The sequence below is a fragment of the Neofelis nebulosa genome, chromosome 9 (genome assembly GCF_028018385.1).
Source record: "Neofelis nebulosa isolate mNeoNeb1 chromosome 9, mNeoNeb1.pri, whole genome shotgun sequence".
Classification (NCBI taxonomy): domain Eukaryota; kingdom Metazoa; phylum Chordata; class Mammalia; order Carnivora; family Felidae; genus Neofelis; species Neofelis nebulosa.
The window spans coordinates 32,325,411-32,352,457 of NC_080790.1; the positions used below are offsets into that span (position 1 = coordinate 32,325,411).

The 27,047-nt window shown below is 35.7% G+C and overlaps 1 protein-coding gene across 6 annotated transcripts in view; it reads right to left on the reverse strand.

Moving 5' to 3' along the window:
* The window catches only part of MAP4K3 (mitogen-activated protein kinase kinase kinase kinase 3), a 209,286-nt gene that overhangs the window by 39,032 nt on the left and 143,207 nt on the right, over positions 1-27,047 (reverse strand). For 5 of the 6 annotated variants that reach the window (XR_009248374.1, XR_009248373.1, XR_009248375.1 and 2 more), the window contains 6 exons: positions 25,917-25,975; positions 24,595-24,657; positions 10,800-10,858; positions 4,915-4,953; positions 4,630-4,683; positions 2,381-2,423 (listed from right to left, as the gene is read on the reverse strand). Coding sequence is in view for 3 of the 6 variants with exons in the window: in XM_058683126.1 (XP_058539109.1) it covers positions 2,381-2,423; positions 4,630-4,683; positions 4,915-4,953; positions 10,800-10,858; positions 24,595-24,657; positions 25,917-25,975 (317 nt within the window). In the remaining 3 variants the exon portion in view is untranslated. The remainder of the gene's footprint in view (positions 1-2,380; positions 2,424-4,629; positions 4,684-4,914; positions 4,954-10,799; positions 10,859-24,594; positions 24,658-25,916; positions 25,976-27,047) is intronic. The other variant, XM_058683127.1, reaches the window with a different exon arrangement.

A 27,047-nucleotide genomic window follows, 5' to 3' on the forward strand; every position in this document is an offset into this window, starting at 1 on the left:
AGAAAAGGAGATCAATGATTAAACATGAAATTACTTGTTTCATTCAAAAAAGAAAAATATTAAACGTCTTTCCTGAAGTAAATACTATTCTGTGTTTACTAGCTGAGCTTTAAGGTTATTCAACTATCTGATTCATATTATCTTAATATATATCCTAAAAATGTACAGTAACATGTTTTCTCAGAAAAAAGGTCCTTTTCTATTAATTCCTTCGCAAGCCTTCCTATCTAGACTTGCTAAATAAAAATATTCTGCTCTTTCTGATCTCCAATTTAAATGAGTCTCTTTATTTTAAACATTCAGACTAATCAAATTACAGTTCTTTATAAGACTAAACTGTCTCTTTCAGATGACTCAATGTACAGTCGGTTGCACGTACGACCTCAGCTCAGGTCATGATGTCGCAGTCCGTGAGTTCGAGCCCCACGTCGGGCTCTGTGCTGACAGCTCCGAGCCTGGAGTCTGTTTCAGATTCTGTGTCTCCCTCTCTCTCTCTGCCCCTCCCCCTCTCATGCTTTGTCTCTGTCTCTCTCAAAAATAAACAAAACATTAAAAAAATTTTTGGGGCGCCTGGGTGGCGCAGTCGATTGAGCGTCCGACTTCAGCCAGGTCACGATCTCGCGGTCCGTGAGTTCGAGCCCCGCATCAGGCTCTGGGCTGATGGCTCGGAGCCTGGAGCCTGTTGCCGATTCTGTGTCTCCCTCTCTCTCTGCCCCTCCCCCGTTCATGCTCTGTCTCTCTCTGTCCCAAAAATAAATAAAAAACGTTGAAAAAAAAAAATTAAAAAAAAAATTTTTTTTTAGATGACTCAGGGTCTTTTATGTTAATGCCTAACCTTTCAGACTGGGGCAGGAGAAGATACCAATTAAAATTCTATCATACTGGAAAAGATTAACACCGCAATATGGAATGGCTAAGAAACTTTCTGTGCAGACAATGGAAAAAGCCCCAGTCAGCTGAAGGTTTGGAGAATTTATAAATTCTTAATGTGTCCCTTACTAGAAAGATTGTTCACACTTATGTTTTTGAAATTCTAATGTAAAACAAAACAAGCAAATACAGTATTATTTACCTGTGGGAAACAATTTTTTTTAAGTATAAAATGAAACATAATACAGTAATACATTAGACGCCAAGACTGGTCAGACTCCAATTCTCGTTTACAAACCCTGATTTCGGGATGCCTGGGTGGCTCAGTCGGTTAAGTGTCTTTGGCTCAGGTCATGGTCTTATGGTTCATGAGTTCGAGCCCCACGTCGGACTCTGTGCTGACAGCTTGGAGCCTGGAGCCTGCTTCTGATTCTGTCTCCCTACCTCTATGATCCTCCCCTGTTCTCACTCTGTCTCTCTCCCTCAAAAATAAACATTATAAACCCGGATTTCAAAGTGTTCATAATTTTTTTAAAGTATAAAATGAAACGATATTTGAATAACCTAAATGAAAATATAGTAAAACATTAGATAACAAGACGGGCCAGACTCCAATTGTCATTTATAAACCCTGATTTCAAACCTTATAACAGCTCATTTTATAAACAGTTCATTTTATAATTAAAACTTGCTGTGCATATAAACTCATAAAATAAATTTATATTAGTATTACCTATATTAACTCATTGTGCCTTTTAAAAAAACCCATCAGTGAGAATTTTAGCATTTTACAATGTTTCTGACAAAACAGTTGCCAAAAATTTTTGAAAATTATTCTGATTGTTTTTTTAATGTAAAAGTACCTTCTTTTTTTTTTTTTTTTTAATTTTTTTTAACGTTTATTTATTTTTGAGACAGAGGGAGACAGAGCATGAACGAGGGAGGGTCAGAGAGACGGAGACACAGAATCCGAAACAGGCTCCAGGCTCTGAGCCATCAGCACAGAGCCCGATGCGGGGCTCGAACTCACGGACCGCGAGATCATGACCTGAGCCGAAGTCGGCCGCTTAACCGACAGAGCCACCCAGGCGCCCCTAAAAGTACCTTCTGATAATTTAATATCTATGATAATAAATCACTACCCATTACCCATTCTTAGGAAATCATTTACTAGTAGATCATAGCTTCTGAAGGAAAAAAAATCTTACAAAAAATGTGAAATTTCTAAGCCAGGTGAATTAATACTAACCCATTAATTTAATCATTTTCATGTATAAATTTCTAGAACTTTATTATTTAGAATAAATACTAAATGACAAGTTGGATAATTTAAAAAAGCAGCCAAAATTAATCACAATCATCAATATCATGGCTGGTAACTTCATGCTTTCTTGTGGCTCTCAAGTGAAAATAAGCTACGGAGTAACTATTAATATAGTACTGATGTGACAGACCAACCGCACACACCCACACCCACACATAATTCAAACTGAAAAACAAACCTGCTTACCTTTGGTGGCAAAGGAGGTGGAACTTTTGCTTTCATGGTTGAACTATAAAAACGTAAAAGTTTAGGATCAGAATTGAATGATTACTAAAGTATAATTAATTTTTCAAAGATATGGAAGAAAATTTACAGAAACAAATTCCCTTTCCTGAGATTATGAGTGTTTTCCAAAACGTTCTGTACAATGTTCACGTTATGCTGAATGAAGTTTTATTCAGAAGTAATTAAGTAGACATGCTTTCTTGGTTTCAAATTAAAATAGGAAAAGATAACTACAATTCTAGTTTATATCAATTGAATGGTAATTATTATGAAAACACTAGCAACAACTAGTTAGGGAAAAACAGCAAAATGATAACAGTATAAAAATATATCACAATGTAAGCTTCATTTTTATTACTGTTAGAGATGAAACATCTCTGATGAAGCTCATCAAAAGCTACATACATTCTCTACAAAATTTTAGGCAGAATTTATCTGATTGAAGCTAAGATTCATTATAACTCAGAATTGGGAGTTTTCGATGTACAAAAACTTAAAAGATGGAGCATAAACTCTCAGATGAGGAAACAGGTCCAGAGAAGTTAAGTGACCTGATTCAAGGTCAAAGAGTACTGAGACAGAAAAGAAAACCTATGCCTTTATGCCTCCAACTGCTAGTCAGGTACCTGTCACTCTACCATGAAACTGCACCTTTCCTTAAAGAAAAAAAAGAGAGGGGCGCCTGGGTGGCTTGGTCGGTTAAGCGTCTGACTTCGGCTCAGGTCACGATCTCGCGGTCGGTGGGTTCGAGCCCCGCGTCGGGCTCTGTGCTGACAGCTCAGAGCCTGGAGCCTGTTTCAGATTCTGTGTCTCCCTCTCTCTGTGACCCTCCCCCGTTCATGCTCTGTCTCTCTCTGTCTCAAAAATAAATAAACGTTAAAAAAAAATTTTTAAAGAAAAAAAGAGAATCTAAGAAAACTAAGCCTCAATGCTTATGTAAGTGAAAATATTCCCATATATCTGATCCAACAGAACCTTGTAAGAAGAGGAAGAGAGATCTCTCCTCACTCTCTTTGTACACACCAAGAAAAGGCCATCTGAGGACACAGAAAGAAGGCAGTTGTCTACAAGCCAGGTAAGAGGGCCCTCACCAGGAAGAGAATAGAGCTGTGACAAATTTCTGTTATTCAAGTTACTCGGTCTGTGGTATTTTGTAATGGCAGCCTAAGCTAAGACACAGCTTGGTAACAAGGAGTGGAGTACTGCTACAACAAATACCCCAAATGTGGAAGATCTGCTTTTATTTTTTAAGATTTTTTCTTTAAAGTTTATTTGAGAGAGAGACAGAGAGACAGAGAGAGAGAGAGAGAGAGAGAGAGTGCACGGAGGAGGAGCAGAGAGAGAGGGAGAGAGAGAATCCCAAGCAGGCTCCACGCGGTCAGTGCAGAGCTCAACGCAGGGCTCCATCTATGAACGGTGAGATCATGACCTGAGCTGAGATCAAGAGTTGGACGTTCAACCGACTGAGCCAACCAGGCACCCCTGTGGAAGCAGTTTTGGAATCAAGTAACAGGTAGAGGCTGGAAGAGTTCTGAGGTACATGCTAGAAATATGGACGCTAACAATGATTTTGCTGAGAGAGAGAGCTGAAGAGAAAGTTTCCCTCTTCTTAGAGAATGCATCAATAACTACCAAGAGAATACTGGTAGAATGTACACATTAAAGGCCATTCTCCAGTGGAAATGGTGGAGGTCTGCAATGGAAATGATGAGCACATTATTGGAAATGGGAGGAAAAGTGATCCTTGTCAGAGAGGTAGACAACTTGGCTGAATTGTGTTCATATTCTAATGTTTAGTGGAAGGTTGAATGAGGTTGTAAGAGTGAGGTCCTAGTTGGATAGGATTAGAGGCCTTCTACGAAAAGGGGAGAGAGGTTTCTCTCTCTGCGTGCATGCATGCATGCATGTGCTGATGACAGCCCATGTGAGAACATGGTGAAAAGACAACCATCTGCAGGCCCAAAGAGAACTCTTGCCAGGAACCAAACTGGCTAGCAGCTGGAGTCTGAACCTCCCAGCCTCCAGAACTGTGAGACAACTCGCTGTTTAGATGACCTCTCCATGGTATTTTGTTAATGTTGCCTGAGGTAACACAACTAGAACAGAGAAATAAACTGTGATATAACCCATAATACTCTCAATATAAAGCTGTCAAACCTATGAAATCACATCAAATGACATCTTTTATCAAAAACAGAGAAAGAACTTACTGCTTGGATTCATCATCATCCCCTTCATCATCTTCTAAATGTGCCACGTGCCCTCTAAGGACAAAGGATAATTCCACTGTTACTAAATGGACTTTACCGAAATGGCTTAAGAAGAAATTTACAAAGTGTAGGAAGGGCTACTGCAAGACAGCGTTTTATTTCTGCAGCTTTACAGGATTCAGAATTAAACAACAAAATGTGAGGCTACATGACAGAGAAGGGGGCAAACAGACTCTACTCTCTGTGACATAAAGTATTTTAAGCTTAATTAAAAATCAAAATTACCGTTGATGTAATTCTTCTTCAACAGACTTCAGAAGACTCCTTAAAAGAAAAACAAAAAACAAAAAACAAAAACCAATGTGAATAAATAAGGAAAGGAATACCAAGTACATATTTTCATCATTTGAACCTTAACCGTAAATTTTTAAATTACTTTTTACTATTTTGTAACATCAGCTACAATGATCTCTATGCCATAGAACATCAAGTTATACTAATATATCCGTATTTTCTGCTGCTAATGTCTTCATACATGTATTTGAAATGAACAAAATAAATCCTAATGTTGATTGAAAAATACCAGTTCAAACAGAGGACAACCCACCATGAAATGTCACAATAGGACTGACAAAACCATAATTGCAGGGTCACAGTCAGGGGTTTCCAGGATTCAAATTCTACCTGGAACATTTTACCTGACACCTGAAATTATATTTTCTTTTTCTTAAAATAAGGAAGGTGACACACTTTAAAAAAAAATCATGCTCTCAGGCAATCCTACAAAATGAAACTCAACATGTTGGATCTCTCTGCAAAAGCATGCATGCATGTGATGTGAATACATGAATGTAGTAGCACTTTGCTTTCACAGAAGACACTCACTTACCTGAGATATCTGTTCTCCAGTGGTGTACTGGCAAACACATTTACACTTTTGGGAGACTAAGCCTGTATCAGACCAGGTGCGAGGATTTTATCATTAGGAGTGAGTTATGAAACCTTGCTATTCAGGAATGTGAGAGAGAACTCACGGCATTCCTGAGTTCCCTTCCTTTTCGCTGCAAGTCCATGCAGCGAACCTCCTATGTTGCGCTCTTCAAGCATAAAAACTCAGCAGCCTTCTTAAAGCCAACGGGATAGGGAGAAATATGGTTACTAACAGATTACTGAGGTAGAAGTGAGCCAACGGAAAATCTAGTCTCCTCAAAAGGCAAGGCAATACCTTCTGATCATTTTTCCCACTGATATATATTGGAAAAAACTCCCCTTAGAATTGTCAAAACATAAAACCAGAGAAATTGAAAGGTAAAGTTAGCTGGTATGAGCAACAGAATACATTTTAGTCTTCAAATATTTTAATTAGGCCAGCTTACTAACAACCTAAGTATTAAAAAATGACAAAGCTCTAACTCGAGTGGCAAATGACATGGGAAGGCCATAAACTAATCGCAAATCCTACTCTGCAGATAAAAAAAATTGAGGTACTTCAGTCAAATGTATGATCTTATTCACAAAGCTCTTCAAGGGCTAGTTCTAGGGAGATGGGAGCTTCTGACTACGGGCAGGATCGTAAGTGATGCCAGCCTGTACAGCAAAGACAGCCTGCATCTGAGTCCCGCCTCTGCCATTGTAAGCTGTGTGGCCTTCAATAAGTACTTTGATTTCCCATTGCTTCAGTTTCCATATCTGTAAAACAGGAATTATAACAGTACCTACATCAAAGCATTTATCAAAAGATACAATGAATATGGGTAAAATGCTTGGAATAGTAATTTAAAATACAGTAAGTACTCAATTCACATTTTCTTTATTATGATGGGCTACGCAACATTTCCTTAAACTAGCAATTCTAAAGTGTGGTCTAGGGATCCCAGAGGTCCCTTGGCCTCCTGTAGGGGGTCTGCAAGAATAAAACTAGTTTTATAATACATATAATACAAAAAAGCATTTACCTTTTTCACTCTTAATTTTTTCATTGGGAATGAAACTCTGGAGTTTTCCAGAGGTTATAAGATACATGATAACACAACAGATTAGTAGCAGATATGAGAATTCAGCTGTCTTCTAATAAGCCAGATATTAAAGAGATTTGCAAAAAAAATAAAACAATGCCCATTTCCTTACTATTATTTTGTTTCAGAAAGATAGCTGTTTTTCATAAAAAATGTTATTAGTGGGCCTCAATAAAGCTTGTTGAATTACATGGACATATATAAAATCTATTAATGCAATTGTTTGCTGCTTCTAAATCTCATGAGAGGAATTACACGGTGTTAGGTTTGAGGTGGCATTTAAATTGGTCCTTAATGATGAGAAATTTTTAAAAAATATTTATTTTTGTAGACAGCTCAAGTGGGGTAGGGACAGAGAGAGGGGGGCAGAAGATTGGAAGCGGGCTCTGCGCTGACAGCCTGACAGCAGCAAACCCGACGTGGGGCTCGAACTCACAAACTGCAAAATCATGACCTGAGCCGAAGTCAGACGCTCAACCCACTGAGCCACTCAGGGGCCCCCATGAGGAATTTTTTAAATACACACACACACACACACACACACACACACACACACACACACACAAAGTGTTATTTATGATAACATGTAATGAGTATATTACTATTTTAAGTAAATAAATATTTTGAAAAGTTCTCAGTTTAAATTTCCAATACCGTAAATATTGACAGTTATAACACACATAAACAAAAGCTCTGGAGTCCTCAGTAATCTTTAAGAGTGTAAAGGGATCCTGAGACCAAAAATTTAGGAAGCACTGCCTTTAAACTGTGTTACCAAGTTAAATATAGTATCTCTGAACTGTATAGTGGGCTTTTATATCATTTTAGAAGATAGGAAAAACTTTTTTTCTTAAGCACATGCCAGTATTTGGGGGGGGTGCACCTCTTTTTCCAATAGAGAATATTCAGATTTGAAAACAATTAAGAAGTAAAAATGTACTTTATTTTTCAATTACCATATTTAATCGGATTTACAGGGCATTCTACTTTTTAAAAAAGAATGTTCCCAGGAGTACTATGTTCTCCAAGAATAAGAGAGAAAGGCTGAATAAGAGAACATGGAAAAGCAGCTATGCTTTATTGTTAGGGACTCATGTATATTTTCAATTCATTTACTAGTATATCTCCTACTATGTGTTAACACGTATTTTGTTAATAAACTTACAGAATTCATGAAGTGTTAATGAAAAGTAGGATATATGATTTGCTTCTCAGGCTTTATAAAAGAGAAAGTGAAACATGGCTAAATTTGCTAAGAGGTGCATTTATGGTAAATACTGTATCTTGTGAGCCCTGGGGAAAAGTAACACTGATTTAATCACCAAGATTGGGTGCTATACAATAAACCACTATTCACTGGTCCATGTGGATTCTTCTGTTATGGAATTTTTAGAAAGTAATGAACGAAGTAAAACAAAAATGATGCCCACAGATACTGAGTTACTAAGTCAATCTAAAAACATTAGGAAACCTGGATGAAAATGTTAAAAATGGGGAACAATATGCAATCACAAATTTAACTGATGAAAGTGAAGAAACTGACACAGGGAAGTGAAAAAAAAAAAGAGAAAGAAAAACCCACAGCCAAAATATTTAGCATATTAAAATTAGCTAAGAAATTCACCTGCTGGTTTCTGAAATCTGAAACTGTCTAAGTAGCTAAAAACAATCTTTAAGTACTGTCCTGAGTATATCTGAAGACAAAACAAAAAATCTATTTCTTGAAAACCAAAGAGCAGTTTTATTCACTCACATTCACTTGCTTTCATAATAAATTACTTACTGAGTAAATACTACACAAATAAGGGCAATTAATAAGTATTTATTAAACCGTAACTGTCCTAAAAATGCTTTGCAATGATTATTACATTTCACCCTTAGCACCCTACAAGGCAGGCACTATTATAATCCCCATTTTACTAGAGAAAATTGAGGTAAATTTCTCAAAGTCACATAGCTTACAGGAAGAGACAGTTCTGACTCCAGATATGGCATTCACTACTACTACACTCAACTGTGCTAGGAACTGTGTAAATCAAGTTACTTTTTTCACCATTATTTAAGTCTTTAGAAGAGAATTTAAGTTATCTCTAGAATCTTTGCTCTACATTAAAAACAATCAGAAATAATTTAGTTTTCTTTTAAAAATAGTATTTTGTTGGTTTTAAATCATCAGAAAAGTTGACCCCAACAACAGCATTCAAGAGAAAAGAAAACTCAGTTAAGTCAAAATACATATTCTATTAAAAAACAAAAACAAAAACAAAAACAAAAACAAAAACAAAAAACACCTACACCCTATCTTAGTTCTTGTATGGTCTGGAATAGGTAGAAACCCATAAATGGAAATCTGTCTGCCTGATCACCTATGGAGAAAGCAGGAAATCCTCTGAGTTTTAAAACACTGCCTGGTCACAAGAATAAAGCAGACATATCAGTACAGTAAGAGAAGTGCTACATCCATGCTCATGTCACATGTATGTATATACCTGTACACGAAACACAGCCAAAGGTCAAATTTTTGGCCAACCTACCTTGCCAGTGATTCGTTATATAGAATACAGTTCCTTAAGCAGGGATCCAATTAATCAAAAAATGAAGGTTGGGCAAATTATTAACATTTTACCTAGCCAAAGTAACTATATACTATGAAAATGTCTAACAATCAGATATTAGACAATGGGAACTAAGGAATCTGGAAAAGCATTTAGTGATGGGCCATATTTCTTTTTTGCATTTTTGCTAGTATATAATTTAAAAATATATTTAAAATGAACCAAAAAAGTGTAAATGGAATTTTTCTCCAAATCATCCACTGTCTCTTAAAATACACCAAAATTTGCTAACAAGGTCCTTAAAACTAGTGACCTTATATTAAGACAAAACAATAAAAAAAGCACTTCAGAATTTTTATTTGCTAACCACTATGAGACAAACCTTCCTTTGCTGTCCATTAATGAATCAGGAGAGATTATAAATAGCACACAGTTACTATTTAGATAAAATCTCATTTTTCTATCAGGGAAATTGTATGCCTTTTTCCCATTTTAGGAAACTTAAATCAAGTTAATTAAAAACAAATTCATTGTATTTAATTGAAATTCAGCTTAAATCCAAACTAATGCATTTCTCTAGGCGGTCATTCAAAGTCTCTTCTCTGTGTTGAGAAAAGATAGGGTATTTAAATTAAACATTTAGTCTAAAAAAAGGAGACACGATTTTGCATTATCTTTAAATCTGAACTGTCTTCAGTCATCGTTCCTCAACTGCTTAAACTATGGATGTATATATATTTTTCAACTCTCTAATGTGTAAGTGAAATTATATGTTGCAATTTTAAGATGTTCTGATTGTTAAAACAATATCTACATTGCTGAGAGATTTTGACAATTTAAATAGTATTTCCTTACATACTAGATTTTATAATGGTAATTTCTCCATGAACTCAGAAAATGAGAATCTACAAAGAACAGCAGAGTCCTGTCCCCTTACTCTGCTGAGGACTATGAACAACTTAAATTGTTACTCCTTGTAAGCTGCCTTTTCACCACAGTGCTGTACCACCTAGACAGTGCCTGGTGTACAGGAGAGGCCTTGAATAATTATTCTATTTACTTCTTGCATGAATTGATAATTCTGAAGACAGCAGATGCATTTTAACTACTATCTCCTTTTTGAAAAGCTCTTAACAACTAAAAAGTTAGGATAAAGAGTTCTAAACACTGTAAATATTTTCAGCTATTTTCAGAGCCAACACACTGGGATATGTACCAAAGCAAGTTTTATAAGGAATAAAGAGGTCAACCTTAAAAATAAAATAAAAAAATTCTGAAACATGTATCGTCTTCAGTTGGAATGTACTTCATTTTCTCTAACAAGTAAGGTCTACAAAGTAGCTTGATACAAAAAACATAATGTCTCCATTATGACAATTACTGACTAAATGATTAGCAAGGTAGCAATGAAGAAAAGTTGAAAGCGTATTATAAAAACCTATCTACCAGACTAATACAATTTACTTCTGGAAATATTAACATATTTTTCTATATTAAATATATAATAAAATGCACAAGATATATGTAATAAATAAATTAAAATATAAAGCAACTTAATTATTCTTGAATATAAATTTAATTTAAAAAGAACTTTACTTACTTGTTTGCACCCAAAAAGTAACTACCTTGGTGTCCTTGTCCATATTCTAGTTGTAGATCCTAATAGTACAAAATGATGTATTTAGCAAAATAGTAGTATATCACAAATCATAATACACAAATATATATATTTTAAAAGAGAAACCCCAGACTGCAAATAAATCTGTATTGCTATATGTTCTTTAAAAAAAAGGTATGGTAGGACTTCCAACAATAAAAGATGTCAGAAGTTTGTAGTTGTGGTTTACGTATTTTATTATTTAAGTTCAGTATTTTTCTGGGAACTTGTTTGAATAATATATGTAAGTTTCATTTATGGTTATTGCTTTCTTAGTTAAAATTTGCAAAAAAACCCCAGTTTTTAGAAAGAAAAATGCTCAAATAAGGTATTTAATAGCAAAGCTATAATGAAGCAAAAAAATTACAGAAGAGAACAAGCAACAAAAATCTTGACTTTGTATAGAAGATCTGCAATAATTATGTATTTATACACATTCACATATTTCTATTGTTGCTTTAGGCAGGTAATAATTTTTAAACATATAGAATAGGTGCTCTTTTTAAGTAAATTGTATAGATGAACATGGGCAAGGTTGCAAATTACACTTAAAGGGCTTTGAATAATTTTTTAAAGAGCTAAGTAGTGAAACTTCAAAGGAGTATTACTAAGGCAGTCCCTTAACTAAACGTTTCCACTGAATGCTACGGGTTGTAGGCTTAAGAATTGAAATTTAAAGGGGTAACAACATAAATGCTCAACTCAAATGCCTTCTTGAGGAAAAAACTGTTTTCCAACAACTATGGAAAGTACAAAGTAAAGCTTCCTTTCTCCCCTCAAGTCACTGTATTTCAAGCATGATTTTAACAATAAAGGGGGAATATTTAACATTTAAAATGAGTTTTATTTTCATCAGAATGTAGAATAAAGTGTTTTCTAATACACAAGGTATCGCCAGATGCACAGTCAGACTTAATGCAAAAGACACCTCCTTGGAGGAGGCTTCCAAGACTGTACAGGAAGGAAGGTGCAACCTTTCCCATGTCTTCATGGCACTGAATACATAGTTCTCCTCTAGCACTTAAACTGCCTTTTAATTAATTTATTAACCAGTTTATAAAAACAGAAACCAGTCTGTGAGCTCCTCAAAATAGGAAAATTGTTACGTCCATCTTTCTTCCCTACAGGCCCAAAGTCTAGAATAGCACCTACCACACACTAACCAGGCCCTTAAAACAAATTCTTGTTCCAATGCCAGTAGTTCATTTTCCTGCAAGCAGATAACTAACACTCCAGCCTCATTAAGATACACAAATTCTAGATCACAAAAATACTAAGCCTAGGAACATAAGAACTCTAAACGATACACTACATTTAAGTAAAAAGCACTTTAACATTTAAGTACTCCAAGACCTGTCAAAATAAAAATCCTGGTTTAGACAAGATTCAAATCTTGTCTTCTTCAATATTTGCGTTCTTTCATGCATAATAAATGTTCTTACTAGTGACAGAAGAGAGAATACATCAAAAACAGTAAGATTAGTCAACCATCATCACACTGGTATCACATGAAATTCTAGTGCAAAAGGGTATCTGTTCTATTTAATTCCTAATGATATTAATAGGATGGTATCACTGTTACCGTAAGACTGCTACACAATTATTATGCTGTACAACTGAAGTGGTCATGACTTTGTACAGGAACCTTTAATCTTTGGAATTCAGTACAGAGAAGTACTAATCTCAATGAATACACTCCTAACTTCAAGTTTTTTTCTTCAGCTACAGGTAACGTCCCTCCTCTACCACACCAGCAATCTCTTTAGCCAACATAATCTCTTAAGGCCCTAATCAAATGATGGCTTCTAAAAGTGTTCTACATTTGTGCAGAATGGCAATAGCTTCTGTTATATAAACACACATGTGGCTGTTGTAGGAACAGTCATCTTATGGTACATGACAATTGCCGGGTTGATGACAATGATTTAAAAAAATCCATTGAGATTAGCAAGGTATTTAGGAAGGTAAGAGTCTAAAATAACAAATGTAGTATTTTAATAGAAAATTGTACATAGGTTCATAAGCAAAATAACATTCGGGCCAGGGAGAAGTTGTAGATATATCCAAGTGTGATGATTAAATGTGCCATGTGTCAAACACTACCAGGAAAGCCAAAATAAAAAGGGGCTTATTCTTTATTAATTCCTTCTCTATAAATCAAGTTATGTTTTTAGCAACCATGGAACAAAAACAATGTGCTAGGAATCCAATCAGGTAAAAGAATTACACTAAGTCCTCTAGTAAGTACTGAATCTCAGGTAATTCAACTATTATTTACCAACCACCTATTATATGGCAGGGATTCAGGCAGTAAATCATTCAAGAAAAATGAGAATAAAAAGGAAAGGAAAAAAAGTAAAAGTTGGGCAAAGTTAGTAGCCATTTATATATCTTTAGAACATTCTAAGACTGATTTAAAACATTTATCAAAAAGTACTTGGAAGCTATTCTGTAATAGAAAAATGCTACCAAAATTATGCTTGGAAAAGCACTCAAGATAACCCTAGATGACAGTAAAACATAGCAATCTTTTATAAGCGAAATAAGAACACATTTGAACATGCCAAGAGAAACATAAGGGAATTAGTAACAAATGAGGCATCAAGTTATTAGTGAAGGACAATGTTTAGCTACACAGTAAAGTCAAACAAGTAACAACATGGGCTGAAAACATGCAATAGCCTTATATAGATTTGATCTGAACAGCTCAAACAAAAATTGAAGATGGTTACTCTAGCCCAATGAAAATATCTTTTTGGGTCAGAAAATCCTAACTTCAGTTTTAATGAATGGGGAAGTATTTCTAAGCGCAGGATAGAGCCAGAAAGCACTGAAAAAGATAAAGGATAGAACATGGAACATGGGAAAGGGAAAATACATGTTCAAGAAAATCTTTTTATTGTTTTCCTTTTTGTAAACCCTGTGTGAGGCTGCAAAGCCTACATCTGATGAGAAAATAGCAGGAAGTTAACAGAACTGATATAGCTGGCTACAAAAATATAAAAGAAAAAATATGTTAGCAATATATTTTAATCAACAAAAAAGGGAACAGGTCAAGAGAATTTCTTTCCTCATCAGAAAATGAGAAAATTATGATTTAGATAAAGTCATTTTAAGATACCTTTTAATACAGCAATTTACACAAGTAAAAAGGGATTGAATCTTGGACAAATCAAAAAAGACTTTCTTAAAAAGAGAAGCAAGTGAGGTCAGAACACTAACAGATAAATGCTAAACAGTATTCATGACTCTTACATGATGAACTCGGACATGAAGATCAAGCAGGGCAGGTTTGCCAATGTAGAAAATGTCCTATCGTTGTGCAAAATAAATGAGTTCTCCTAAGAAACTGTCTTCATATATATTAGGTAAGAAAAGTAGCTACATCATATAAATTTAATAGTAATAGTTTAACAAATTTAAAATAAACAGAAGTTGACATTTACTGTTTCTCTTCCAGAATAATTTTTAGACTTTATTTAATTTTGACCTAATTCAGGGTTTTATTTTTAACTTTTATCTATTTATTTTTTATTTATTTTTTAAGTTTACATCCAAGTTAATTAGCATATAGTACAACAATGATTTCAGGAGTAGATTCCTTAATGCCCCTTTCCCATTTAGCCCATCCCCCCTCCTACAACTCCTCTAGCAACCCTCTGTTTGTTCTATATTTAAGAGTCTCTTATGTTTTTTCCCCCTCCCTGTTTTTATATTCTTTTTGCTTCCCTTAGGTTCACCTGTTTTGTATCTTAAAGTCCTCATATGAGTGAAGTCATATGATATTGGTCTTTCTCTAATTTCGCTTAGCATAATACCCTCTATTTCCATCCACATACTTGCGAATGGCAAGATTTCATTCTTTTTGATTGCTGAGTAATACTCCATTGTATATATATACTACATCTTCTTTATCTACTCATCCATCAATGGACATTTGGGTTCTTTCCATACTTTGGCTATTGTTGATAGCGCTGCTATAAACATTGGGGTGCATGTGCCCCTTTGAAACAGCACACCCGTATCCCGTGGATAAATACCTAGTAGTGCAATTGCTGGGTTGTAGGGTAGTTCTATTTTCAATTTTTTGAGGAACCTCCATACTGTTTTCCAGAGTGGCTGCACCAGTCTGCATCCCCATCAGAAGTGCAAAAGAGATCCTCTTTCTCCGCATCCTCGCCAACATCTGTTGTTGCCTAAGTTGTTAATGTTAGCCATTCTGACAGGTGTGAGGTGGTACCTCGTCATGGTTTTGATTTGTACTTCCCTGATGATGAGTGATGTTGCGTTTTTCATGTGTTGGTTGGCCATCTGGATGTCTTCTTTGGAGAGGTATCTATTCATGTCTTTCGCCCATTTCTTCACTGGATTATTTGTTTTTTGGGTGTTGAGTTTGATAAGTTCTTTATAGATTTTGGATACTAACCCTTTCTCCACTATATCATTTGCAAATATCTTCTCCCATTCTGTCGGTTCCCTTTTAGTTTGGCTGATTGTTTCCTTCGTTGTGCAGAAGCTTTTTATTTTGATGAGGCCCCAGTAGTTCATTTTTGCCTTGGCTTCCCTCGCCTCCGGAGAAGTGTTGAGTAAGACGTTGCTGCGGGCAAGATCAAAGAGGTTTTTGCCTGCTTTCTCCTCGAGGATTTTGATGGTTTCCTGTTTTACATTGAGGTCTTTCATCCATTTTGAGTTTATTTTTGTGTCTGGTGGTCCAGGTTCATTTTTCTGCATGTCGCATCCAGTTTTCCCAGCACCACTTGCTGAAGACACTGTCTTTATTCCGTTGGATATTCTTTTCTGCTTTGTCACAGATTAGATGGCCATACGTTTGTGGGTCCATTTCTGGGTTCTCTATTCTGTTCCATTGATCTGAGTGTCTGTCTTTGTGCCAGTACCATACAGCTTTGTAATATGGCTTTAAGTCCGTAATTCAGGGGTTTCTTAAAGTACTTTTGTTATTTACTAATAATGATCAATTGGGTATACCTTTCTGACATATTTGTTTTTTTTTTTTAAAGTAAGCTCCACGCCCAGCATGGAGCCCAATGCGGGGCTTGAATTCATGACTGGGATCGAGACCTGAGCTGAGTCCAAGCTGGACACTTAACTGAGTGAGCCACCTAGGCACCCCTTTCTGACATGTTTTAAATTATAATTTAAATTTTTTATTCTTACTTTTTCAAGTATACCATAACTTTCTTCAGAGCAAAGACTATGTTACTACTTATGTTCCTCCACACCAATTAACATGTTTTCCATATAATTAACTTTAAATATATTTTTCATTATTGTATAGGCTAAAATACCCAGAAAAACTGGGCAAATTAGAAAAAATTGTCATCAATTAAACAGGTGTATAATTTTTTAATCTAAAGACAGTACATTAGATAAACCCATTTTTATGGTTATGGGCAAAACTCTTACTATTTCTTTAATAATATATATTTTTTCACCAACATATCCTAAGTATTATCATTCCTCCATGAAATAAATATAAAAATGATTAAGGATATGTTTACATTTCTTTTTTTTAATTTTTATTTTTTTCCACATTGGTAAATATATATCTACTGTATTATTCTTTTTTTGAAATTTAAACTCAAGTTATTTAACCTGTATGTAGTATTGGTTTCAGGAGTAGAATTTAGGGATTCATCACTTACATATAATACCCTTATCTCAACAGTGCCCTCCTTAAGGTCCTTCAGCCATTAGTCCATCCCCCATCCACCTTCCCTCCAGCAAACTTTAGTTTGTTCTCTGTATTTAAAAGTCTTTTATGGTTTGCCTTCCTCTCTGTTTTTATCTTATTTTTCCTTCTCTTTTCCTATGTTCATCTGTTTTGTTTCTTAAATTCCACATATGAGTGAAATCATATGGTATTTGTCTTTCTCTGACTGACTTATTTCACTTAGCATAATACACCCTAGTTCCATCCATGTTGTTGAAAATGGTTACGATTTCATTCTTTTTTATCACAGGATAGTATTCCATTGTACATATATGTATATATCACATCTTCTTTATCCATTTGTCAGCTGATGGACATTTGGGCTATTTCCCTAATTGGCTATTGTTGATAGTGCTGCTATAAACATTGGGGTGCATGTGCTCCTTCAACATTTTTGCAGCCTTTGGATAAATACCTAGTAGTGCAATTGCTGGGTCGTAGAGTAGTTCTATTTTTAATTTTCTGAGGAACCACCACACTGTTTTCCAGAGTGGACACACCAGTTTGCATTCCCACCAACAGAGCAAAGGGGTTCCCCTTTCTCCTTATCATCACCAACATCTGATGTTACCTGAGTTAATTTTAGCCATTCTGACAGGTGTGAGGTGGTATCTTATTGTAGTTTTGATTTGTATTTCCCTGATGATGAGTGACGTTGAGCACCTTTGCATGTGTCTGCTGGATGTCTGTGTCATCTGGATGTCTTATTTGGAAAAGCGTCAATGCATGTCTTCTGCCCATTTCTTCATTGGATTATTATTTTTTGGTTTATTATTGGTATATCTGGTTTATTATGAATTATTACTCATTGTTTTTTTGGGTGTTGAGATTGATAAATTCTTTATAGATTGTGGATACTAACCCTTTATCCAATATGTCATTTGCAAATATCTTTTCACATTCCAAACTCGTCCTATGAAGCCAGCATTACCTTGATTCCAAAACCAAAGACCTCACTAAAAAGGAGAATTACAGGTCAATCTTTCTGATAAACCTGGATGCAAAAATTCTCAACAAGATACTAGCAAATCAAATTCAACAGTACATTAAAAGAATTATTCACCTTGATCAAGTGGGATTTATTCCTGGGTACTGGGCTGGTTCAATATTTGCCAATCAATCACGATATACCACATTAATAAAAGAAAGGGAAGAACCATTATGACCCTCTCAACAGATGCAGAAAAACCATTTAACAAAATACAGCATCTTTTCTTGATTAAAACCCTCAAGAAATTAAGGACAGGGGTGCCTGGTGGCTCAGTTGGTAAAATGTCTGACTTTGGCTCACGTCATGATCTCATTGTGAGTTCAAGTGCCGCGCTGGACTCTGTGCTGACAGCTCAGAGTCTAGAGCCTGCCTCTGATTCTCTCTCTATCAAAAACAAACAAACAAACAAACAAACATTTAAAAAAAAAGACATTAGAGACAGAAGAAACATACCTCAGCATCATAAAAGCCATATATGAAAGACCCACAGTTAATATCATCCTCAATGGGGACAAATTAAGAGCTTTCCTAAGTTCAGCAACATGACAGGGATGTCCACTCTCACCTGGAAGTCCTAGCCTCAGCAATCAGACAACAAAAAGAAATAAAACACATACAAATTGGCAAGGAAGAAGTCAGACTTTCACTCTTCGCGGATGATATGATACTCTGTGGAAAACATGAAAGACTCCACCAAAAAATTGCTAGAATGGATACATGAATTTAGCAAAGTCACAGGATATAAAATCAACATACAGAAATTGGTTGCAGTGGGGTGCCTGGGTGGCTCAGTCGATTAAGCCTCTGACTCTTGATTTCAGCTCAGGTCATGATCTCACAGTTCGTGGTATTCAAGCCCCACGTCGGGCTCTGTGCTGACAGTGCTGAGCCTGCTTGGATTCTCTTTCTCTCTCTCTTTCTCCTGCTTACACTCTCTCTCCCTCTCTAAAAATAAACTTAAAAAAAAATCGGTTGCATTTCTATACACCAATTATGAAGGAGCAGAAAGAGAAATCAAGGAATTGACCCCATTTATAACTGCACCAATAACTGTAAGATACCTAGGAAGAAACCTGATCAGAGAGAAAAGATCTGTATGCTGAGAACTACAGACAGCTTATCAAAGAAACTGAAGAAGACACAAATAAATGGATAAACATTCCATGCTCATGGACTGGAAGAACAAATATTGTTAAAATGTTGATACTACCCAAAGCAATCTACACATTCAATGCAATCCCTATCAAAATAACACTAGCATTCTTTGCAGAGCTAGAACAATTCCAAAATTTGTATGGAATCAGAAAAGACCCCAAATAGCTGAATTAATGTTGAAAAAGAAAACCAAAGCTGGAGGCATCACAATTATTCCAGACTGTAAACTGCATTACAAAGCTGTAATCATCAAGACAGTATGGTACTGGTGCAAAAAACAGATACAAAGATCAATGGAACAGAATAGAGATCCCAGAAATGGACCCACAAACGTATGGCCAACTAATCTTCGACAAAGCAGGAAAGAATATCCAATGGTAGAAAGACAGTCTCTTCAGTAAATGGTGCTGGGAAAACTGGACAGCAGAAGAATAAGACTGGACCACTTTCTTACACCATACACAGAAATAAATTCAAAATGGATGAAAGACCTAAATGTAAGCCGAACCATCAAAATACTACGGGAGAAAACAGGGAGCAACTTCTTTGACCTCAGCCGCTGCAACTCCTTACTAGAGATATGCCTCTGGAGACAAGGGAAACAAAAGCAAAAACGAACTACTGGGACCTCCTAAAGATAAAAAGTTTTTTTTTTTTTTTTAAACTAAAGTACAATCGACACCTATTACATTAGTTGTAGGTATACAAATAGTGATCTAGACCTCTCTATTCATTGTGCTGTGCTCACCACACTACCATCTATCATCAGACCACATTCTTACAATACCACAGACTATATTCCTTATGTTGTACCTTTTATCCCTGTGACTAATTCATTCGGTAACTGGAAGCCTGTACCTCCCACTCCTCTTCATCCATTCTGCCCATCTCCTCCCCCCTCCCCTCTGGCAACTACCAGCTTGTTCTCTTTATTTATGGGCCTGCTCCTGGGTTTTTTGTTTGATTGTTTGTTTTGGCTTATCTGTTCATTTGCTTTTTGTTTTTTAGATTCCACATATAAGTGAAATCATAGGGTATTTGTCTTTCTCTGACTTATTTCACTTAGCATACCTTCTAGGTCCATCCATGTTGTTGCAAATGGAAAGATCTTATTTTTTGTTATTGCTGAGTAATTAATATTCCATTGTATATATATACCACATCTTCATCCACTCATTTATCTACACTTAAGTTTCAACATCCTGGCTACTATAAATAATGCTGCAATAAACAGAGGGGTGTGCGTGTATCTTTTTGAATTAGTGTTTTCGTTTTCTTTGGGTAAATACCCAGTAATGTGATTACTGGATAATATGGTATCTCTATTTTTTCATTTTTTTAGAAACCTCCACACTGTTTTCCATAGTGGCTACACTAATTTGCATTCCCACTAACAGCGCACAAGGGTTCCTTTTTTATCCATATCCTTGCCAACACTTACTATTTCTTGACTTTTTGATTTTAGTCATTCTGACAGGTGTAAGGTGATAACTCATTGTGGTTTTGACTTGCATTTGCTTGATGATTAGTGCTGTTGGCCATCTTTTCATCGGTTTGTTGGCCAAAATGTCTATTCAGGTCCTCTGCTCATTTTTTAACTGGGTTGTATTTTTGGCGTTGAGTTGTGTAAGTTTTTTCAAGATATTTTGGATATTAACCTCTTACTGGATATATCATTTGCAAATACCTTCTCTCATTCAATAGGTTACCTTTTCATTTTGCTGATGGTTTCCTTTGCTGTTCAAAAGCTTATTTTGGTATTGTCCCAATAATTTATTTATGCTTTTGTTTCCCTTGCCTTAGAAGACATACCTAGAAAAATGTTGCTAAGGCAACAAAAGAGATTACTGCCTATGCTTTCTTCTAGAAGCAAAACTCTTACTATTTAATTACTGCATTATGGTGAAGTTTTTAAACTTAAGCATCTTCTCAAAATTTGCAGATCTTTATTACTAAGAATCCTAGAAATCAAGCTCTGTTCTTCAGGTTTCATATATTATGATAATCTAATTTTTAAGAAATCATTGTAATGTAATAATGAAAACTGAGATGTAATATTCTCAATTCATTTCTAAAATCATAAAATGAATACATTTAGCACTTAAATCACTGATGATATGGGACTTTTAAGCAACAAGTCTTTAAAAGGGTAAATCTGGGCCCAAAAGATTTAGAGCTGCCATCTTGGTGCCAAGATGACAGCCAGACATTTTGTGTGTAACAGGTTTCTTTCTAGTGGCCAGCAACAAGTATTTGGAACAGCTGGAAATCTTGCTGACAGTGCCAAAGTTTCAGGACTGATGAAATCAGGGGATTGAAACAGCTATGGGCACTTTACACCCATTGGGATGGCTATTATCTCACACACACACACACACACACACACACACACACACACACACACGCACACACACACACACAGAAAATAAGAAGCGTTGAAGAGGATGTGGAAAAATTGGAAGCCCATGTGAACTGCTGGGGGGAATGTAAAATGACACAGCTGCTATGGAAAATGGCACGGCATTTCCCTCAAAAATTAAATGTAGAATTACTATATGATGTAGCAATTCCCTTTCATGTTCTATGCCCCAAAGAACTTCAAGTAGAAACTTGAAAGATGTTTGTACACCATGTTCACAGCAACGTTACTGACAATAGTCCAAAGGTGGAAGCAATGCAACTGTCCCATTGATAGATGAATGAACAAACAAAATGTGGTACACACGTGTACACACACACACACACAGGAATATTATTCGACCTTAAAAAGGGAATTCTGACCCATGCAGCAACATGAATGAATCTTAAACACATTGTGACATTATGCTAAGTGAAGTGAGCCAGTCAAAAAAGGACAACTATTGTATGATTCCACATCTGTGAGGTACTTCAAAGAGTCAAAAAATAGAATGGTGGTTGCCAGGTGCTGCAAGGAAGGGGGAATGGGAGTTACTGTTTAATAGGTAAGGAGTTGCAGTGTGGAAAGACAAAAAAGTTCTGCAGATGGATAGCGGTGATGGTTGCACAATATGAGTGAACCTAATGCCACTGAACTGCATATTTAAAAAAGCTCACAATGGTAAATTTTATGTTATGTATATTTTACCACAATAAAAGAATAATGGTGCACCTGGGTGGCTCAGTCAGTTGAGCATCCAACTCTTGATTTTGGTTCAGGTCGTGATCCCAGGGTTGCCAAGATTGAGGCCCTGCTCAGGATTCTCCCTCTCTCCCTCTGCCCCTCCCTGCTTGTGCACATGCACATGCTCTCTAAAAAACAAAACAAAACAAAAAAAAAAACAAAACAAAAAAATTAAAAAAAAAGTAATAATAACTATGGGGGCACCTGGGTGGCACCCAACTCTTGATTTCGGCTCAGGTCATGATCTCACAGCTCATGAGATCAAGCCCCGCATCAGTACTGCTGTCAGTACAGAGCCTGGCTTGGGATTCTCTCTCTCCCTCTCTCTGCCCCTCCCCCGCTGGTGCACGCGCACACGCACGCTCTCTCTCAAAATAAACAAACATTAAAAACAAACAGTAAAACAGGTACATTCTTTTAAAAAATAATAACTATGGAACATATATAGATGATTAAAAAGAGAGACCATGAGCGTGAGCTCAGTATTTGGGGTAGATGCAACAGGCAGTGGTTTAGGTTTCATTTCCTGAACCAGCTGCCTTGATCAAAACCCTGGTGGGCTATTATTTAGCTGAGGAGTAAGACCAATTTCAGCTTCTTTGCACCTTAAGTTCCCTCATTTCTAATACAAAGATCTTAATACATTTGAAGCATTTAGAATGCCTGGTGTATAAAAACTTGTAGATGAATGTTAGTTTTTATCATCATCAGAGGTGAACTTTTAAAGTTTGATTTTATAAATTGTAGGGTCTGACAAATATTTTGTTCATCCTTTTCTGCCAGAACTATGTAATTAGTTAACTGTCCCTAAAGCCCTCTGTCACAAGACCGCCTGTCAGCTGCTCCCTCTGTCAGAAACTCCTGATTATTTGGGGGTAGGACAGTTCTAGGGAACAGAGCCGTAATTTATTCATGTTACTAGACTAGTTCTAGAAACCCAGAGAACAGAAGAGAATAACTGTAATTTTAAAGACCATGTTTCTGGGTTTGTTGCTGTTGTCTTTTCTAGAGAATATTAATGATGGTCAGTTTAAACTTATTTTGTGATCTTTTATTTCCACAACAAATTGCACTAATTGTCACTCTAGCCTATCTATGTGTAATTGTGAAAAAAATCTTCAATCCAGAAGCTGCTGATAGTGTTTTCTTCAGACATTTCACCTCACTTGCCCCTGTGGACAGTTAACTCTCAATCCTGACACTTTCTGGTCCTCTCTGGACCATCGGATGCATCCTTCTTTCTTTCGTGACAGTCCAAGTATTGATATTGACTCTTCCAGCTTTCCAACTGCTTCTTTCTCCCCCATGTTGGTTCTATCCACTTTGACTGCAAAACACAGGCATCACCCACTGTGGTAACCAGTTTTCTGCACTCCTTCCTTCTTCGGACCTAACTAGGGAAAAAATGCAATCATGGTTTCATCTATCACTTCTTCTTTGACGACTTCAATCCTCCTCTTCTGAGCCAATACCATAATTCAAGGAGTAGTATGCCAATTTCATAATTTCAGCTCTTTATCTGCCGTCTCTCAAAACTGGCATCTGTGCCGATGACTGTTCCCACATCAATTCCCATGAAACATTGGAGGCATCTGTCCATTCTCCTCCTGAAGACTCTATAAGGGTTCCTACGCTACAGTGAAATCAGTTTTAGTCCCTTCCTGAAGCCAGATAAGCCACATTAACCCCAAAGCTTTTCTCCTCTGATTTCCATACACTTATTACATAAATGTCAGCCTCTCCTCAACAGTCAACACCTGCTGGCAATCCACTGTATATTTTGTTGCACAGCTGAAAGTTTGTATGTCCAAGTAATTTCTGCCCATTAAGACAGCAACTTCCTCAAAAGAGAAATTATGCTCAACATTTTATGTTCTACAAATGTCATAGGGTATAGATTAAAGAATTTATATAAAGAATCATTTAAACTAACCAGAATTGAAAGAAGTACGTTATTAAGGCAGAGAGAAAGGAAAAAGAAAGAAAATTCCAATGAAAAGGCAGAAAAATAGAATCTAAGGATAAATATGGAGGCAACTTCGGGTCCCGGCTACCTACTGAAGTAGAAAAAAACTATTCAATAGCAACTATTAAAGTTACTATTTATTTAATATTTACCAGGGTTAGTTTCCCTCTTTTCTTACCTAATGGTAAAACAGCCTTAATACTTATAACTTCAGAGAGGCTTTAAAATCCAAATTTTGGCCTGAGAAAATGAGATATTACCTAATGCTAAAAAGTTAAAATTTCATCTGAGACAGATTTCATTGTTAACTAGGGGTAAGTTATTTTTTGAAACTATTTCCATATATGTTATATATGCAATATATAAAAATAGTTGTATATATATGAACGGATATGTAATACATATATGGATGGTTTCTAGTTCACTAAAATAAGTCACATTATTAAAATGACATTTTTATAGGGAAATGTAATTTCTAAAAAAACCCATTTGAGTGAGAAAATTAAATACTTTCCATAAAAAAGGAAAATAGATTTTAGTTTTTATTACATTATAATACACTTGAGTAGATACATCTAACTTGTTTTGGAAAAAAATGCTATAATCAATATATAGAACCTTGCTAAATGGCAGGAACTTATAAAATGATGTTTAAACTGGTTCATTAAAATTGAACAAAATATTTGATCAAAAAAATCAAAAACAATTAAGACTAAACAATGCTGACAAAGAAAATCAGAAGATGAGAAATACCAGATTAGATCTTGCAGTGTAGTATATTTCTTCTGAACTGTCCAAAAAACCATCACTGTCGGGCTGTTTAGCAGAGACCAAGAAACCCAAGTTATTTACACTTAAACTAAAAGCCACAAATTCACAAAGGGAAACTGTCACAAATGAGATTAGTCCTGCTAATAATTTTATTAAGGCAAATGCCAAGTCAAATCATCTTAAGAAGCTTGTAAAATAGCAATATTGCAACAACTTTGCTTCGTAATACAGTTTTATTAAACTAGTATATAATTTAAATACATGCAATGCCAACTTCAAAAGAGAAACAGGAAACAAACTCAAACTGCCTTAACAAAGTAACTATTAGCATTTATAAACATCATTACTACTTTTGTTCTTAACCTTCTACATCCTCTACATAAATGTTAGGTTTAAATGTTATAATCATTTTAAGAATTTTTAACATTCCTTTCCTCCATGCTGGTATACTGAATTAGAATAACTCCACTTTGTATACCTTTAGTCAAGTGGGTTCACAAAAGCATTAAGTTTAAGAAAGTTTCCATTTCAGTCCTTACTACTTATTAATAGTTACTTTCTTCTCAGTATTGAACAGAAAAAAAAAAAAAACACATATAATCTGGAGCTCTAGGAAACTAATTTCATTAGGATTGATTTTGTTTTTTAAGTCTCATTTTTTAAATTCTTCCATAGGATAGTAACATCTCAAATATTTGCAAAACATGTTGTTTCTAAGACTGAATCTAAAAATATATTATCACATATCTAGGAAGGTGTTTATAAAAAATTAACAAAAAACAGTAATGAAAAGAACATTCATAGAGTTAGCAAGCCTTAAACGAATGACAGACTTGATCTATTATGTATGCCTGGTCTCTCCTGAGTTTTAGTCCCAATAGATTTGACTCTACCCTCATGTTTAGAAAACTGGCTTACACTCTTAAAAGGCTGCCCATAAGTTCAGTGAGATGTTTTTATTGGTCCAGCATTTTAATTTAAAATGGTGGCATTTATCCTAACAAATGCGTACACAAAAAGCCCCTCGAAAACTGGAAAACAAAAATAAAAACAAAAAATTAACAGGTCAGCATTAAAAACATTTAACAGGAGAATGGTAAAACTAGTACATTTCTCCTAACATTAAGAATATTCGATCTCAGCAACACAGATTTATTTTTTGTAATTTAGGATTACTTACCTTTTTATGTCCCCAAATGCTTGTGAAAATATCAAGAACTAGACTTTTTAGTCATTACCAATATCACAAAGACTAATTAAAATATTTATTTTTAGTGTTAACATTCCAAGACTACACTACTTACAAGTTCATGATGTGGTTCTGTCTCCTTCCTTAAGGGTGGATCAAATTTTACTTGGCCAACTAAAGAAGAAAAGAAGTAAAGCCATGATGTCTTTCTGTATTCTTAAAGACGTAATAATTTTAGAAGTTACTCTATGGCAATACATTTAGTTTTACCATGTACCATTTAGGGATCAAAACCCAATGTTTTAAATTAAGAATCTGTTGGCTGGAAAAAGTCCAAGAAAGTCTAGGTAGGCTATTTAAAGCTAAATCTGTTAGTCCTAGGCCTCTTCCACAGTAAAAAATTAAATTAAATTAAATTAAAAAATGATTAGCAGAATTCTGTGTATGTTACAGTCAGGATCTAACCCACTTCACTGTGACCCAGCATTCACTAGAGAGCATCTGACTCAGGATTTAGGTGGGCAGACAGCAACTGAGGCAGACTACTTTTGGAAGCCAGCCTTCAAGTTGGCCTCTAATGATTCCTGCCTCCTAGTGTTCATCAATTTGTGTAGTCCCTTCCCACATCACCAGCGCTGGTCTTTGTGCTCAAATGAACATGGCAGAGTGATGGTGTATCACTTCCAAGGTAAGGCTTCTACCTTGGGCTCTCTTTTGGACTACTTGCTCTGGAGTCATGTTGTGAACAGCCCTAAGGAGAGTCTAAGTGGCAAGTAACTGAAGCCTCAGTTAATAGTTACGCAACCACAGAAGCATATCCTCCAGCCCAGCCCAGCCAAGCCTTCAAACGACTTTAGCCCCAGCTGATATAACTTCATAACAGAGGTGAGCCAGAACCACCCAGCAAAGTTGTCCTGGATTCCTGAGCCTCAGAATATGTATGAGAATAAATGTTCATTATTTTAAGCTACTCAATTTTGGGGAAATTTATTATACAACAATAAATAGTACATCACTGTAGCTCAGGTATAAACTACCTAGAGCATATATAAACTGTGCTACTTTCACCTTCTTCCTTGCTATTACAATATACTGAATGTTTCATTATCTTTACCTCTAATTTCCATATCTCACTATCATTATCTGCTTTTATCACCAGGGTAAAGCATTCAAAACCACTGAAATAAAAGCAGAGGCACAAACAAAACATTAAAAAGAAGAAACACAATCACAAATATATCACAGT